Here is a 17,556-nt window from a genome sequence, read left to right as displayed (position 1 = left end):
ACATTTGTCCACGTTGAACCTCATCTGCCATGTCGATGCTCATTCCTCGAGCCTGATTATGTCACGTTGCAGATCTTCGCAATCCCCCTGCGTCTTTACTACTCTGAATAGCTTCATATCGTCCTCTAATTTAATTACCTTGCTTGTCGTACCTATGTCCAGTTCGTTTATAAAGATGTTGAAGAGCACGGGTCCAAGCACCAAGCCCTGCGGCACCCCACTGGTGACGCTCTTCCAGTCCGAGTATTGTCTATTTACCCCCACGCTCTGTTTCTTATGCTCCAGCCAGTTTTTAATCCACGTAAGTATTTTACCCTCGATTCCATGGTTTGCAATTCTCTGAAGTAGTTGTTTATGTGGAACCTTGTTAAACGCCTTCTGAAATTCCAGATATACAATGTCGACTGGGTCGCCCTTGTCTATCTGCCTGATCACTCCCTCCAAGAAGTGCAGCAAGTTTGTCAGACAAGATCTGCCTTTGCTGAAACCGTGCTGGCTGGTCCTCATCAGACCATGTTCGTCAAGGTGATCAATGATGCGGTCTTTTATCAGCGCTTCTACCATCTTTCCCAGTACTGAGGTCAGACTCACCGGTCTTTAGTTTCCCAGGTCTCCTCTCGAGCCTTTTTTGAAGATCAGCATAACATTCGCCACCTTCCAGTCCTCTGGAATCTTTCCCGTTTTGATTGACAGATTAGCTATTAGTTGAAGCAGTTCAGCTATGGTCCTTTTCAGTTCCTTGATGACCTACAATGGATGCCATCCGGTCCTGGGGATTTATCGCTGCTGAGCCTATCAATCTGCCTGAATACCTCTTCTAAACTGACTGTTAACCCTGTCAGTTTCCCGTTTTCACTTCCAGCATATAGCCTGATGGGTTCTGGTATGCTGTGTATATCCTCTTCGGTGAGTACCGACGCAAAAAAACATGTTCAGTTTGTCGGCAATTGCTTTGTCCTCCTTTAGCGCTCCCTTTATTCCTTGGTCATCCAATGGTCCTACCGCTTCCTTCGCAGGTCATTTTCCTTTAATATATCGAAAGATCGGCTTGAAGTTTTTTGCCTCCTTGGCTATTTTTGCCTCCTTGGCTATTTTTTCCTCCTAGTCTCTTTTGGCCCCTTTTACCGCCTTATGGTACCTTCGTTGATGTTGTTTGTGCTTATTCCCGTTTTTGTCTGTTTTTGATCTTTTCCATTCCTTAAATGAGGTTTTTTTGTGTCTGATCGCTTCATTGACCTCTACAGTGAGCCATGCCGGTTCTTTATTCTTATTCCTCTTTGATCCCTTGTTGATATGTGGTATATATAGATTTTATGCCTCGGTGACCGTATCCTTAAAAAGAGACCAAGCTTGCTCTAACGTCTACTTAATCTTCTTCCCCACCATGCGTCTCATCCCTTCATAATTCCCTTTTCGGAAGTTTAGCGCCATGGCCATCGTTCTGGACTGACGTTTCACCCCTGTTTCCAGGTTGAAGCAAATCATATTGTGATAGCTGTTTCTCAGCGTCCCTTCTACTTCTACATCCTGTGCCGATCCTCGCAGAGTCCAGAATTGTGTTTCCTCTCGTGTTTCCTTGATAAGTTGTTCCAGGAAGCAATATCCTACAGTTTCTAGGAACTTGGTCTCTCTAGCACAGCCGGAGGTGCCGAGGATCCATTCTATCCCCGGATAGTTGAAGTCGCCCATGATAACTGCGTTGTTTACCTTGCAGTTGCGTTTAATCTCATCCATCATTTCTCCATCAATTTCTTCGACTGCCCTGGGGGTTAGTAGTAGATGCCTATCCTCGTTTCTGGTCCATTTGTTCCCGGAATTTTGACCCATAGAGACTAACTTATCCGTCTGTTGTGGCATGTTCTCTCCAGTAGATTCAATTCCCTCTTTTATGTATATAGCAATGCTTCCTCCTTTTTGAGTCACTTTGTCTATGCGGTATAGTTTGTATCCCGGCAGCACCGTGTCCAGGCATTTGCATCAGTCCACCATGTTTCCGTGATGCTGATGATGTCAATGTTATCCTTTTGTGCCACAGCTTCTAATTCACCCATCTTATTTCTAAAGCTCCTTGCATTCTAAGGCTCCTTTGAGTTTGCAGCCTGTTCCCTTCTTGCGTGTCCTTCCCTCTTGTGTCCCTTTCGGTCTGTCTTGTCTGTGATCTGGTGAATCATCGACTCTCTCAGTCGACTGTCGGTTTTTCCCTTCTTCCTAGTTTAAAAGCTTTTTCTTCGCCACTGCTGGAAATTTTTGACGCCTCATGAACCATTTAATCGATGTACTTCTCATTCTCATGGATGCTTCTCAGTCATGCCATCTCCTTTCTATTTCTTTACTTCCTTTATTAGATATTCAAGCTTGCACATGGAACCACTCCCTCTGCCTGGGTAACATTTTCTGTCTGCACAGAGACAGAAGCTGTAACCTGAGTAGCAGTTTTGATGACACAATGTTTCTCAGCCATACTGTGGTTGCAGAAGTACTTACACCTGGAAGAAAAAAAGAAAGAGCAGAAAAAATCCTATCAAAGCAATACCCTGTTCCTGGTTGGCTAAAGAGTCTAGATATCAAAAAACTCCACCTTGGGTTGGTCGGGAGGGAATTTACACCAAACAGAGACTTTCCTCAACAGCTATTTGTGCCCTAATCTAATCTTATGCCCTGAAATGCAACCTAAAATACTGATGTAGATCAGGGCAGGATTAATTCATTGAGGGCCCCCTGCCCCGCCCCACCCCACCATGTGTCCAGGCGGAAACAGGAAGCTGCGTCAGAGGGAAGCTTTGGGCAAGCAGCACCGCTTGCAAAATTACAGTTCCCATTGCATTTCTTACCAGTGTTGCTTGCTTGTCTTACTTTCCGTCGATGGGGAAGGGACTGCGTTGCTGATCGATGCTGGAGGGGCCTATCGCCGTTTGGAAAAAACAATGTTGATGCCCTCCTTCATCGGGCCCCCCTGACAATTTTGGGCCCTAGGCACATGCCTACTTGGCCTATTGGTTAATCCTGCCCTGATCTAGACTAAAACATTTTTTTGTCTGAAACCGTAACAGACTCTAAAGGCTATACTATTCTCTAACTGATTTTGCTAAAAGAGACAACTACAATTAAATAAATCTACTTAAACCCAAGTTTACTTTTCCCAAGTTTGAATGCCAGCAGGCAAGATATTCCAATAGATGTTTCTTCTCCTTAGCAGAGCAGATCCTCCCTCAGTACCTCTTCAGAAGGTGGGGAAAGGGTGAGTTTCCAGATTTGGTGAGAGGGTTTGGGGGTTGGGTGGTTTCAAGTTTGTGTCCTTGTTAAGATCAGCTGGGGAAATATGGAGGGTAATTTAAGTGTAGTATAAGAGTAATTTGAGCCTAGGGATGGATGGGCTGTGGGAAAGGTGAGTGGGCAGAGACAGCCAGTAGTTCACAGGTTGCTGAGCCTCTACAACCTCTTGCTTAGAACAAGGCTTACTGATGGTTAGGCACTAGGCCAGCATTCCTCCCCTCAAGGGTCACCTGTGGAGTCTGATCTCTAAGAAAGTCCATGATACCTGAAGATTGGAATGTGGCCAATGTAACATCAAATTGTTAGAAACTATTGTAAAGAAAAGCATTACTGAACACACAAGAGAATATGAATCTTATTTGAAAATATCTTTATTGATAGCCTTGCAAAGACAAAATACAAATGGAACAAAAATAACAATCATGTCACCTGAAAATCAGAATATGAGTAACTCAACCCTTCACCCAAACCCCTAAACTTAAGCTCAGTTTCACAGCTCACATCCCCTGCAGCCCTCTTCCCCCCAGAATCTCAAGTCAAGCCCAACATGATATCAAGATATATAATTCTGGGTAGAAAAGGTACAAAACACATTCACATGTCCAGATCATTCAGAAGTACTGAATGTACTCGGAAAGGAAGAATATCAATAAAAGGTGAACAAAGTTTTAGAACTTTGTTAATCCAGCAGAAAAGAGTAGATTATTTTTATCCATCATACTTAATTTATGAAGAAAGGAGTGTGTGGCGCAGTGGTTTAAGCTACAGCCTCAGCACCCTGGGGTTGTGGGTTCAAACCCCGCGCTGCTCCTTGTGACCCTGGGCAAGTCACTTAATCCTCCATAGCCCCAGGTATGTTAGATAGATTGTGAACCCACTGGGACAGATAGGGAAAATGCTTGGGTACCTGATTGTAAACCGCTTAGATAACCTTGATAGGCGGTATATAAAATCCTAATAAACTTGAAACTTGATTCTGAATTTAATTTGCAGGTTAGGCCAGCTACCTTAAATAAATAATTGCTTCTAAAATCTCAATAAGTATTTAACCTGTATCTTTATTCTTCCAAAATTTAAAGTTGCACATCAACAAGTTTCACTAAAATTTAGTCTTTTTTCTTTTCTACTATATCAATTTTTCTAAGACCTATAGGCAGCATTTTTGCCTTTATTATAATGGGGTCTGACTCTAAGACAGTTTTATAGCTAGTATGGAGTGAGAAGAAATCTACAAATAGTTCTTTATTAGGCTGGACTTTGCTATTAAGTCTTAAGCATATGTGGGATATTTATCCCCCCTTTTACTAAGCCGCAGTAGAGATTTCTACTGCGGCCCAGAGCGCTAAATGCTTCGATGCTGCTCTGACACTCATAGAATTCCTATGAGTGTTGGAGCATTTAGTGCTACCTTGGCTTAATAAAAAAGGGGCTATGTTAAGTGATTTTGTTCTCGGTTCTCAGGCCGCTGCTATTTAATATCTTCATTAATGATCTAGAAACAGGGACGAAGTGTGAGATAATAAAATTTGCAGACGACACCAAACTATTTAATGGAGCTCGAACTAAAGAGGACTGTGAAGAATTGCAAAGGGACTTGAACAAACTAGGAGAATGGGCGAGGAGATGGCAGATGAAGTTCAACGTTGACAAATGTAAAGTATTACATGTGGGAAGCAGAAATCCGAGGTACAACTTTACAATGGGAGGGATATTATTGAATAAGAGTACCCAGGAAAGGGACTTGGGGGTAATGGTGGATATGACAATGAAGCCGACGGCACAGTGCACAGTGGCCGCTAAGAGAGCGAATAGAATGCTAGGTGTACTCAAGAAGGGTATTACAGCCAGAACAAAAGAAGTTATCCTGCCGTTGTATCGGGCGATGGTGCGCCCGCATTTGGAGTACTGCGTACAATATTGGTCGCCGTACCTTAAGAAGGATATGGCGTTACTCGAGAGGGTTCAGAGGAGAGCGACACATCTGATAAAAGGTATGGAAAACCTGTCATGCGCTGAGAGACTGGAGAAACTGGGTCTCTTTTCCCTGGAGAAGAGGAGACTTAGAGAGGATATGATAGAGATTTACAAGATCATGAAGGGCATAGAGAGAGTAGAGAGGGACAGATTCTTCAAACTTTCAAAAAATAAAAGAGCAAGAGGGCACTCGGAAAAGCTGATAGGGGACAGATTCAAAACAAATGCTAGGAAGTTCTTTTTTACCCAACGTGTGGTGGACACCTGGAATGCGCTTCCAGAGGACGTAATAGGGCAGAGTACGGTACTGGAGTTTAAGAAAGGATTGGACAATTTCCTACTGGAAAAGGGGATAGAGGGGTATAGATAGAGGATTACTGCACAGGTCCTGGACCTGTTTGGGCCGCCGCGTGAGCGGACTGCTGGGCGCAATGGACCTCAGGTCTGACCCAGCGGAGGCATTTCTTATGTTCTTATGACAGATTGCAGAAGAAATCTTGGTACTATCAACAAGCTGTTTTATGCTATCCTTTCTGAACTGATGGCTATTCACATGTCAGCAGAGGGAGGAGGAAGTGTCAGTGGTGTTGCTTGGGAGGAAAAGCAGAGAATTCCATTGTTTTTGTTTTCCCTGACTTTTATATTGGTGTAGGCATCAAGGGAATGCTCCCTTGTGAAGTCATCATTGAGCGCTTTTGAGGCCTTTCAGTTTTATCATCCTTTGCAGCACATGGCCACTAGTGTATATCTGAAGTGATGTGTCCAATTGGGCACGTACCTTAGGAGCACTGGAGGAATGCTAGAAGATTGCTATTTGATTGTTGGCCTGGATCTGTGAATGTTAAGTATATATCTGATATGGGATAGAGTACGGGTGGGCAACCTTGGACCTCAAGGGCCACACCCCCGTCAGATTAATCAGGATTACCCCAATAAATATGCTTGAGGTCTATTTGTATTCAATGGAGGCAGTGTGTGCAAATAGATCTCATGCATATTCATTTGGAAAAACCTTAGAACCTGCCTGGGCTGTGACCCTCGAGGCCTGAGATTGCCCACCACTGGGTTCCAGGAAGTTCAAGGCCCAATGTATAGACATGGTTGTAGGAATTGCTTCAATTATTGCTCTTCTTTATCTCTCTGAATGGACCTCAGTTAGCTCAGCAAAAAAAGGACTCCAGCCCTAATGCCATCTGCTCCCTTGGATTCTATATCTTCATCCTCTGTGGTAATAACTGCTGGTGAGGGGATGAGACAGCTGGGCATGCAGGACCCTTGTTGAGAGATTAATTCCTGGTCCTGTTACCTGTAAAATTTCTAGACCTAAGTACAGTTGGTACTGTACTGCCTGCAGGAGCTCAAGATATTACCTCACTAGATATTTGATCTGTAATAACTAGGACTAAATCTATGGTTATGGGGACAATTAGCCAGATGTGTCATTTTTCTTGAAATACAATCATTAAATTAGAAGAGTTGGATGTTAAATTTACCTCAGTTGATTCTCTCAGTCAAGGATTATTTATTTATTTAATTCAATTTATATTCCATCCTCCCCAAGAAGCACAGTACGGGTTACAAGGTAACGTACATAACAGCAAACAAGACACATAATTAGCAACAAGGAACAGAAGTCTAAGGCAATAGGGTACAGTGGGATGTATCTAGTTCGATTGTTCTGGATTAGCAGACACTTGGAGCCTGAAGCATACTCAGGGAGAGAGTCAGTTGAATATCTGTTAAGCATACAGTGGTTTGGGAGTAACAGTCTAAATGCTAACTTGTCCTGAGGAGTCAGGTGAAGAGGTAGGTTTTTATTGCTTTTCTAAAGCTCAAAAGTCCATCAGGGAGGCAACTGATTGCAGTACTTTGGTGAGAGTATGACCTAGAGACTAGAAAATTTCTTGCATGCTAGGAACCCTAGATTATTTTTTAAAAAATTTTAATGTCTGAACTTGCATTACTGGGCCATATGGCACTCCTTAATGCTTAAATTAAAAAAAAAAAAAATGGAGGAAAATACTTCAGAAACCTATGAGCCAGACTGTAGAAATGACTGATTTCTTTGGTTCCATTTATCTTTCATTGGTTTCAAAAAGCTCCATTTTTTTTTTTTTTTTTTTTTATTAAACCACAGGTGGCTCTTAGAAAATATCCAATAGGTTTCAAATACAAAATCAAAAATAGGGTTCAAAATAAAAATCAAAACTTCTTAAAACCTGTAACAGGATAGAGAACATTTTTTATGAAACACTTATCTTAATTGACTCAATGAGGCCCATTTCATCTTTTTTGTTAGCTTCTTCAGAGGTTATATCATTGCTTGCCTGTTTCGGCCCAATTGCATCTATAATACAAAAAAAAAAAAATCCAATATTGAAAAAGCTGTTACTAAGATTAGACTTACTATCAGTTGAACTGCATCACATTCCCAGAATGCTGACTTGCAAAAGATGAAACTGATTTTTATGAAAAATGTCAGTTCATGCATATAAATAACATGCATAACTGTGCTGCTAATATGGAAACACCACATTCTATGTTGTTTAAAAGGGATTTCCTAACTGACTTCAATTTCTTCACTCTTTATCAAAGAAAAATTTTCCAGTTTACCTATTGAGTTCATGCAGTTCTATCAGGTCTCCCTCCATATTTGCGGGTTTGGCTAGTTGTGATTTTTCCATCAATAACTACTGTATATTTTATTTAACACATTTATATATCGCCTAAAATTAGGCGGTTTCCAGTAGTATGTACTCTATAACCTCACTCACACAGTTTCATCTCACCCGGGACAGAGCTGACTATTTTGCTGCATCATTGTCAGGCCCGGAACAGAGCTGACTCTGCCCCCTCCTCCACCCCCACCCCACCCCACCCCCAGGGTTGCCAAGAGAAAAGGCCCTGACCTGCACCAGAGAAGTGTGTGACTGGGTTTTGCTGCAGAATGGTTGGGCCCAGAACAGAACTGACTCCGACCCCTGGGGCAGGATTAATTCATTGAGGGCCCCTAGGCACACAAGTACACTGGGCCCCCTGCCCCGTCCTGCCCCACCCCACCATGCACCCAGGCAGAAACAGGAAGCTGCGTCAGAGGGAAGCTTTGGGCAAGCAGCACCGCTTGCACAATTACAGTTCCTGTTGCCTTTCTTACCCGCGTTGCTTGCCTGTCTTACTTTCCGTAGATGGGGGGGGGGGGGCTGCAGCTGCATTACCGATTGGAGGAGCCCGTGTTGCCAATCGATGCTGGAGGGACCCATCACCGTTTGGAAAAAAAAATGTTGATGCCCTCCTTCATCGGGCCCCCCTGACAATTTTGGGCCCTAGGCACGTGCCTACTTGGCCTATTGGTTAATCCTGCCCTGGTGACCCCATAGGATTGCTGAGAGAAAAGGCCTTGAGCAGCACTGGAGAAATTTGCCGGAGAAGTATGTGACTGAGTTTTGTTGCAGCATTGTCAGACCTGGAACAGAGCTGATTCTGCCCCTGAGGTTTTCTGAGAGAAAAGGCCCAGTGCAGGAGAAGTGTGACTGAGTTTTGCTGCTGTCCGGGGGGATTGTCCAATACCAGCCTCCAGTGCTTGATTATGTTTTTTATGTAATGTTTTTCTCTTGGCACTGGGAATGATGTGAGGAAGAGGTTTAAGAGGGTGAGATGAGACCACATGAGTGAGGCTGCTTTGTTTGGAGTTTCAGTTTTGCCAAACTCCAGACCTAACTAAATCGCTTTCTTGCACCAAACACCATAAATTGACACAATTTCATCAAAATCCTTAGAGCCATTTTCAACATCATAGTTGGAGCTTGCTCAGTATAACAGGATAATGAGCCAATTACTGCAAATAATTGGGTACTAACAATATTTGGTATTGATTGGCAACAATTTGGATTTATGCGTATATCTTGCTAAGCGCTATTGTCTAAAGATACGCATGCAAATCTTTGAACACACAGAGGGGCATAATCGAAAGGGACGTCTAAGTCCGTTTGCGTCCATCTCACAAGTCGTCCAAAGTTAAAAAGAGCCTAAGACACATTTTCAAAAGATGTCCAACTTTTTTTTACTTTCAAAAATCGTCTAATTATACGTCTTGCCGATCTGATCATCCAAGCCACTAAATCGTCCATCTTTATACCACATTTCCGTCCAAGTCCAAAACGCCTAGAACAAGCCCTGTTGGACGTGGGAGGGGTCTGCAAAGTGATGGACTGCACACCCAGACATGCCACCTAAATAGTGGGATACCTTACAGGGCACCGCTGTGAACTTCACAAAAAGGGTGTTATGGCTTCTCCTCACTACCGCTCCCTTATAAGTGACGGTGAGCCCCCCCAAACCACCTCCAGAATCCCCTAGACCCACTTATCTACCACCCCAATAGCCCTTATGGCTGCAGGAGCCACTTATATGCCAGTCAAAAAGGGTTTTGGGGGTGTATAGGAGAGTGCACATGTTTAAGTATCAATGCAGTCATTACAGGGGCTTATGGGCATGGGTCCTCCTCTCTATGGGTCCCTAACCCTCCCCCAAGACGACTTAAGCTGCCTCTGGGCTGGACGACTAGGCTTTCCTATGCCAGGCGGCCAGGTGATGATGGTCTGGAGGCTGAAATTTAAAGTTGTGAATAAAATTTTTATGGGGGGGGGGTCGGTGATCACTGGGGTAGTGTGTGGGGGTCTGTGTTATGTGTTTGCAGTGCTTATCTGGTGAGTTTAGGTGGGTTTTTGTGACTTAGACCATATTTTACATGGTCTAAGTCACAACGTCCAAGTTCCGTCGATCCTAGGCTGTATAACTTTCGGTTATTGCTGTACGACTAAATCTAAGCCAGCCCACGTCCTGCTCAACTCCCGCCCTCAACACTCCTCCCGAAATGCCCCGTTTAGCTTTGGACATTGAGCGGCACTATGAAGGCCTAGGTCGTTAGAAATACGTCCAAACTCGTTTTTATTTTCGGTGCTTAGACGTTTTTGAGAAATGTTCATCCAAGTGCCAACTTAGGCTGGTTTTTGGATGTTTTTCTCTTTCGATTATGAGCCCCACAACGTCTACTAAACACTAGTTGAACTTGTTTGTCTTTTGTATAAAAAGATTACTACTAAAAATTTTCAGTTTCCACAATCATAGTTTCAAGTCAAATTCTGAGCTCTTTGGGGAAGACGGGATATAAATCTAAATAAATTTAATTTTATAATTGGTTGAATGGCTTGCATGTTAAACTTCTTGTTATAAGCAGAAAAAATAGTGTATTGTAAAATTCTTGCTCCAGTTCTCTTCAGGGCAAACATTTTGTGGAGTTTTATAGCTTGGCTTCAGTGGTGTTTAAGACTTTAGCAAGCCCAAGTAAATATTAAACTGACAAATTGCTAAATTTATCCTTAGTAAGGGTAAACCTCTAGCCACATAATATAGCACGTATCGTAATTTTAATTGATATCAGAAAAGAAGTGTTAACACTTGTGAGCATCTTAAGGTCATTGTGGTTAGCACATTTGAAGTACTGCTGCAAATTAGAACTTGGGGCTAAGCCCACCGATCAACTTCCGACCACTAAGTGACCCCTTTATGACACGATTTCCCTCCGACCCAATTCACTAACCTCTGTCCCGATCAACCTCCGATCTGTGCATGCAAATGAGGGGGAACGGCATTCAAATGTAGGCAAGAAGCGATTCACTAAAATAAAAAAGCAACACTGACAGGGCTGGCCGATCCAAAAATAAGCGACTGCTGAGGACGAGTCGCTGAAGTCCTTTCTGACTGCCCTGCCTTCTGCTGCCCTGCTCTCTGCCCTGCTTTTCTGCTCTCAGCCCCAATCTCCTGCCTGCCCAGAATGAATCTCCTGTTCGCTCCTGTCTGCCCCGATTTCCTGCTCTCGCCCCGAATCTATCCTGCCGCCATGACTGTCCGATCTGCTCTCGCCCTGAATCTCTCCTTCTGCTCCGACTCTCCTGCCTTTCCCTGCAGTGCAAGCCCGTGGTTTTAACCCACCAGCTTAAAGCTAAAGCTTAAAGTTAAAAATAGTTTAAAAAAAATTATCTGCCACTCTCAGAGGGCCAGCACATGCGCAGATGGTCTGCGCATGCGTTGGGATCGCTATAGAGCAATCCGAGCAGGCGGTTGGAGGCGTGATTCCAATCACCCTCATTTGCATGAAGGCAATTTGTGAATCAGCCCCCCAGACACGGATCCGATCCGATCCGTGCCCTTAGTGAATCTAGCCCTTGGACTAGCATACTTCCCAACTGAAAACACCTAATAAACAATACTCCTTATTGTGTGTCACTTCATAGGGAATTGCTTACATATAAATTCTGAGAAAGGAAAAAGGATCAGGGACCACTCGGGGTAATTTCAATCCTTACTTCATATATTTCTCTATCATGGGCATTAAAAAAAAAAAAAAAACTTTCTCCAAAGTTAGCATTCTCAATACCACCTGAAGTAGCAGTGGGAATTATAAATGTGAAATACTCGCCATCGTCGGAGAGATACTTGGAAAGAGATAGAAGTTAAATGCCACATTAATAAAAGGATAAAATGATTAAAAAAAAAAAAAATAGATTCCTAGATTTTGGAGAGAGTTTTTTTATGCACAAGATGTAAAAATATGAACTAAGGATTGTTCTTACGTTAAATACATTTTAAAGGTGTGAAGAAATAATATCCCTCGTCTTTTAACATCTGCTACCTCTTTTTGTTTGTGATGTGTCCGATACATTAAATTCTAATTGCGCATTTGTTTTGTTAACAGGTTCTTTGACAGGAAGCCCTCACCTTTCAGAGCTGTCAATTAATTGTCAAGGAGCAGCACCAGGGCCAAACTCTTCCTTACCTCTAAACCTAAGTCCTGATATCAAGCAGTCATCGCCAGTGATTAGTCCGTTGCTGAATGACTCTGTATGCATCAGGACAGATGACGAAGAAGAAGTAAGAAGAAAGGTACCAAGGTTAACTATTCCTTGAATGCTGAACTATGTTCAGATGATACTTTATTAGTTGTACATGCATCATATGCAACAGCAACATTGCTCTAAACAAATATAGGAAGAACACTAGAAATTATTTATTAAGTGAAATACCCCCTCCTCCCCTGAAAACTTAAAAATGATGGGAAGGAGCAATATAGTGGAGGTCAAAAGAAACAATATCTTTCAGAAAAACAGAAGTAAAGTGCTACCTGAACATCCCTCTGAATATTTAGGGTACTGGAAAATCCCTAACTGCCAGGGGAGCATGCAGAGCAATCACTGCTGTGACTGAAACATGGAAAGCTAAGATAGCTCAGAAAAATTGTATTTCCTTGATATGTAATAAAACACAAAGAGAGAAATTGCAAAAGACATATAGCCCTCCCCCCCATCAATATTAACCTAGGTCTCAATAACAGAAACAGATTTCCTTTTCTTATGTGTCTTACGAGACACATCTAAGTAAATTCTAATTTTGCAAATCAAGAACAAACTTTCCCTAACCATAAAATACATTTTCAAAAGCCAATCTGTATCAGAGTCCAATGCCAGTTGTACAATCATGTCATCTTCCAATCTCTTCAAGAAATTATGTAATCCAAACAATCTACAGGTAAAGTTGTAAGCTGTTCTTACACAATATCTCATTTTTTCCCTTGAAGTTGATAATATATTTTTCAGACAGGGGGAAAGGAAGCTTCTGATACATTTTAAACATATGTATCATATATTATGACCTTAGAAATCTTATAGATTTCAGTAACATGTAGATTCCTTCTGCATACTATATTTTTCTATCTTCCTATGATGATTCAAGCTTATCCATCAGTAAAACGTCATTCGTTTCAAGTTGTTTCATTTTCTTCAAAGAATACAGTAATACTTGATTTGTTCCCATATCATCTCTGCATTTGTAGACAAAGGCTGAGGTAAAAGAATACTCATATTTGACAGCGACAAATTCTGCAGCCATGCTGCCATTATGCTTTCTGCTCCTAGATTGACCAAAACTCCCCTCTCTTTTCCATAGCATACTGTCAGCATCCTCTATCTTCTGTACCATCACACTGCCAACAGACCCCTCCATCTGGTTGTTTGACCTATGTCCAGTAATTTCAGTGCTGGTTGCTCTGTAGGTGCCAAGTCACCAGAAGATAATGAAACTAGAGAATGACATGGGGCCAAATTTTTCCCCGTCCCCACGGGAATTCATCTTCCCATCCTGTCCTGTCCTATTCCTGCAAGCTCCATCCTCATCTGCACAAGCCTCACACACATTAAAATCATAAGTATTCGAGGCTTGTGCAGTTAAGGTAGAGCTTACAGGAAAGGGGCAGGGACAGCGACAAAACTCACGGGGCCGGGACAGAAAAATTGGATTCCTGTGGGGAAGGGGACAACTTTGTCTCCCTGTCATTCTATAAATGATGAAAGGGGACTCTCAACCTACCTCACAGTCACATGTGGGCACAGCCAAGGAAGAGATAATTATCCTTTGCAATACAAAGGTCAGGGGGCTTAATGCCAAAGCTTGAGGTGTGTGTGAACCATCCTTTGAAGGAACAACCTAAAGTCTCTTTTTTTTCTTTCCCTTTGGGAGAAGAAGGTGCCACATTCCCCAAGTGCTACCGTGTTTCCCCGAAAATAAGACCTACTTCGAAAATAAGCCCTAGCATCATTTTCGGGGTAGGTCTTAGTATAAGCCCTACCCCAAAAATAAGCTCTAGTCCCGGGATTCGCTGGCAACTCTTCAACCCAACCCCCCCCTTCACCGCGCAGCTGAACCCCTGCTGACTGTCCATCCTTCCTTCCCTGCCGACTGCGAGCCAGCCCTACCTTCAACCGAAGCATCATTGGGCTGGCAACACTCTAAACAGGCTGCTTGGCCTTGTCCGTCGGGGATTTCACTCTGCCGCGTTGCTGATGCGGCACAGTGAAATCCCCGACAGACAAGTCAAAGCAGCCTGTTTAGAGTGCTGCCAGCCTGACACTGATTTGGTTGAAGGTAGGTCTCACTCGCGGTCGGCGGGGAGGGAAGGATGGAGGGTCATCAGGGGTTCAGCTGGGCAGGGGAGGGGAGTGCTCAAGGTTTCTGCTGCACCAGGGATGGGAGGGAGGGAAGGATAGAAGCTGGGCAAACTTCTCTTGCACAGGAGGGAGGGGAGGAAAGATGCTGCACATGTGGGTGAGAAAAAGGAAAGAGGAAGAATTGGGATGAAGGAGAGGGAGGGAGAGATGATCATGTGTATACCCCCGAAAATAAGACCTAGTGCCTTTTTTCGGCTCCAAATGAATATAAGACACTATCTTATTGTTGGGGAAACACGGTAACAAGTATTTATTTATATACCACTTATATCCTAAGTGGTTTGCATTCAGATACTTTATCATATTTCCCTATCTGTTCCGGTGGGCTCAAATTCTATCTAGTGTACCTGGGCAATGAGGGGATTAAGTGGGTGATGGGACAAAAGTGCACGAGACAATCAAGCGCCGACAATACCAAGCAGTCATTCGCTCAGGACACCAGCGCACTGAACTTAAACTTAATTTTAAAGTGCTTCGAGGGTGTGGGGGGGAACCCCCCACACACACACTTAAGTTAGTACTGTTACCGCTGCTGTTGGGGGGTGTGGGGGAGGGAATCCCCCCACATTACAGAGGAAATTGACGTTTTTCCATAAAAATAAGGGGAAAACGCCTCTTCCCTCCAATACCCCCACCCAATGGCAGCGTAAACAGTACTAATTTAACTGTGGGGGTTCCCTCCCCAACCCCCCCTCGGAGCACTTTAAAATTAAGTTTAAGTCCGGCGCACGATTGTCTACTTGGTATTGTCGGCGCTCGATTGTCCTGCACGTTTTCAACTATGAACCAATTAAGTGACTTGCCCAGGGTCACAAGGAGCAGCGAGGGATGTGAACCCACAACCTCTTGAACATGCATCTCTTCCCTATTGATAGAATTTCTGACTAAATATCTACTGTAACAAAATATGTGATGTAGTCAAAACTTCCATCTCAAGGAATAAACACACATCTAAGTATAATAATATGAATGTGAATCCAATAAATTTTGCTTCACACCAATTCTTTTTTTAGCATATTAAATACATGAATTATAGAAGCACATAAAAATGATAGATTAATACTACTAAACCTATCAATTTGTCTGTTTTTCCTACCCATTTCACAGTGAACCTTGCATCTCTGACTTTACATGCATGCAACAGACAATATTTTTATATAGAGCTACTTCCTCTTGCAGCGTCACATCCTGATGTATCATGACAGATCGTGCCTCATTATGAAATAGTCTTCAGCTTGATTAATTATCCTTAAAAAAATGAGTTTTTTTGCAAAACATTAGCTAGCATCTTTTGGGAAGGAGAACTCTTTTCCCAGTCAGAAAAGAACTTAATTTTAAATTACAATATAGTACATTTTGAGTCTCATATACTAATAAGAACATAAGAACATAAGAAGTTGCCTCCACCGGGATCAGACCAGAGGTCCATCGCACCCAGCGGTCCGCACCCGCGGCGGCCCATCAGGTCCATGACCTGTCAAGTGTTCCCTGCCCTAAAAAAACCTATCCTTACTTCTATCTGTATCCCTCAATCCCCTTTTCCTTCAAGAATTTATCCAAACCTTCTTTGAATCCCTGTAGTGTCTTCTGCCCCACCACTACCTCCGGGAGTGCGTTCCATGTGTCCACCACTCTCTGGGTGAAGAAGAACTTCCTGGCATTGGTTCTAAACCTATCCCCTTTCAGTTTCTCCGAGTGCCCCCTTGTACTTGTTGTTCCCCACAGTCTGAAGAATCTGTCCCAGTCTACCCTATCTATGCCTTTCAGGATCTTGAAAGTTTGTATCATGTCTCCTCTAAGTCTCCTCTTTTCCAGGGAGAACAGCCCCAGCTGTTCTAGCCTGTCGGCATATGAAAGGTTTTCCATACCTCTTACCATTTTCGTCGCTCTTCTCTGGACCCCCTCAAGCAATGCTATGTCCTTCTTGAGGTACGGCGACCAATACTGGACACAGTACTCCAAATGCGGGCGCACCATTGCACGGTACAGTGGCATGATGACTTCCTTTGTCCTGGTCGTGATACCCTTCTTGATGATACCCAGCATTCTGTTTGCTTTCTTTGAGGCTGTTGCGCATTGTGCTGATGCTTTCATTGTTGTATCCACCAGCACACAATATTTTAGCCTGTTACATTAACGGGTGCTAGAATATGTCTGTCTGTCTTTCTTTATTTCTGTCTCTCTCTCTCCCTCCCACTATCTTTTTTTCTGTCTGTCTCTCTCCCTGGCCCCCTTTGTCTGTCTGTCTTTCTGTGTCTCTCCCTGCCCCTGTGTCTTTCTTCTTTTCTTTCTGTCTCCCTTCTGCACGCTGTCTGTCTTTCTTTCTATCTATCTGTCTCTCTCCCTGCCTCTTATGCAGCAGCATTTCTCTCCCCCCACTTCCCTATGCAGCATCCAAAGCAGCATTCCCTCCCCCTCCATTTCCCTGTGCAGCAGCATTTCCCCCATTCTACTTCCCTGTACAGCAGCAGCATTCCCTCCCCCTCCATATCCCTCCCCCCACACCACTTCCCTGTGCAGCAGCAGCGTTTCCCCTACCCCCCTTTTCTCTTCCCATGGTCTGGCTGGCTCCCTTAGTCCCTTGCCGCCGCCCCCTCCCCCCTTCCCTTCAGGCGGTCCCGACAAACCTGCCGACTCCAGCAGAGTCTGCAGCACTCTACACACGCTGCTTCGGGGCCTTCTACTGCCCTGATTTACTCTGGCACGTCCCTGATAACATCATCAGAGACGCGGCAGAGCAAATCAGGGCAGTAGAAGACCCGGAAGCAGCGTGTGTAGAGTGCTGCAGATGCTGCTGGAGTCAGCAGGTTTGGAGTTGGGACCGCGAGAAGGGAAGGGGGGGTGGCAATGGACTATGTGAGCCGGTCAGACGTCGGGAAGGGATGGGAGGATCAGATAGCGAAGAACTTACTTTTTTTAAGTTTAAAGGTGTCGCCGCGGCTCCTCTCAATCCCTGCCAGCGTCAGAAGCCTTCTCCGATGCTGGTGCGGCTCGTGAGAGGAGCCGACACTGTGATCTTGTAGAGAGCAGGGAGTCCAGTGCTGGCGGCCAGTCCTGCCGGCGAGTGTAGTTAGGTATTGTAAGGCTGGGGACTCGCGCATGCGCACTCCTGCGGCCACAGACCTACTGATCACAGATCAGAGATCACGGAAGCATGCAGGTAAGAGTGCGCATGTGCGGTTAGGGTTTTATTATATAGGATTTTAGGATTTACACAATTATCATGTTACTGTAGGAAGAAAGATAGTTG

General features: G+C 43.8%; 1 protein-coding gene across 3 annotated transcripts in view; it reads left to right on the top strand.

Moving 5' to 3' along the window:
- Window positions 1-17,556, top strand: part of FARP1 (FERM, ARH/RhoGEF and pleckstrin domain protein 1) — a 541,848-nt gene that overhangs the window by 379,141 nt on the left and 145,151 nt on the right. For 2 of the 3 annotated variants that reach the window (XM_033949731.1, XM_033949733.1), the window contains one exon: window positions 12,002-12,189. In XM_033949731.1, coding sequence (XP_033805622.1) covers window positions 12,002-12,189 — 188 coding nt within the window. The remainder of the gene's footprint in view (window positions 1-12,001; window positions 12,190-17,556) is intronic. The other variant, XM_033949732.1, reaches the window with a different exon arrangement.

Source organism: Geotrypetes seraphini, chromosome 6 (genome assembly GCF_902459505.1).
Source record: "Geotrypetes seraphini chromosome 6, aGeoSer1.1, whole genome shotgun sequence".
Lineage (NCBI taxonomy): Eukaryota > Metazoa > Chordata > Amphibia > Gymnophiona > Dermophiidae > Geotrypetes > Geotrypetes seraphini.
The sequence above is the reverse complement of the archived record's forward strand: the minus strand, read 5'-3'. Positions and strand labels throughout refer to the sequence as shown.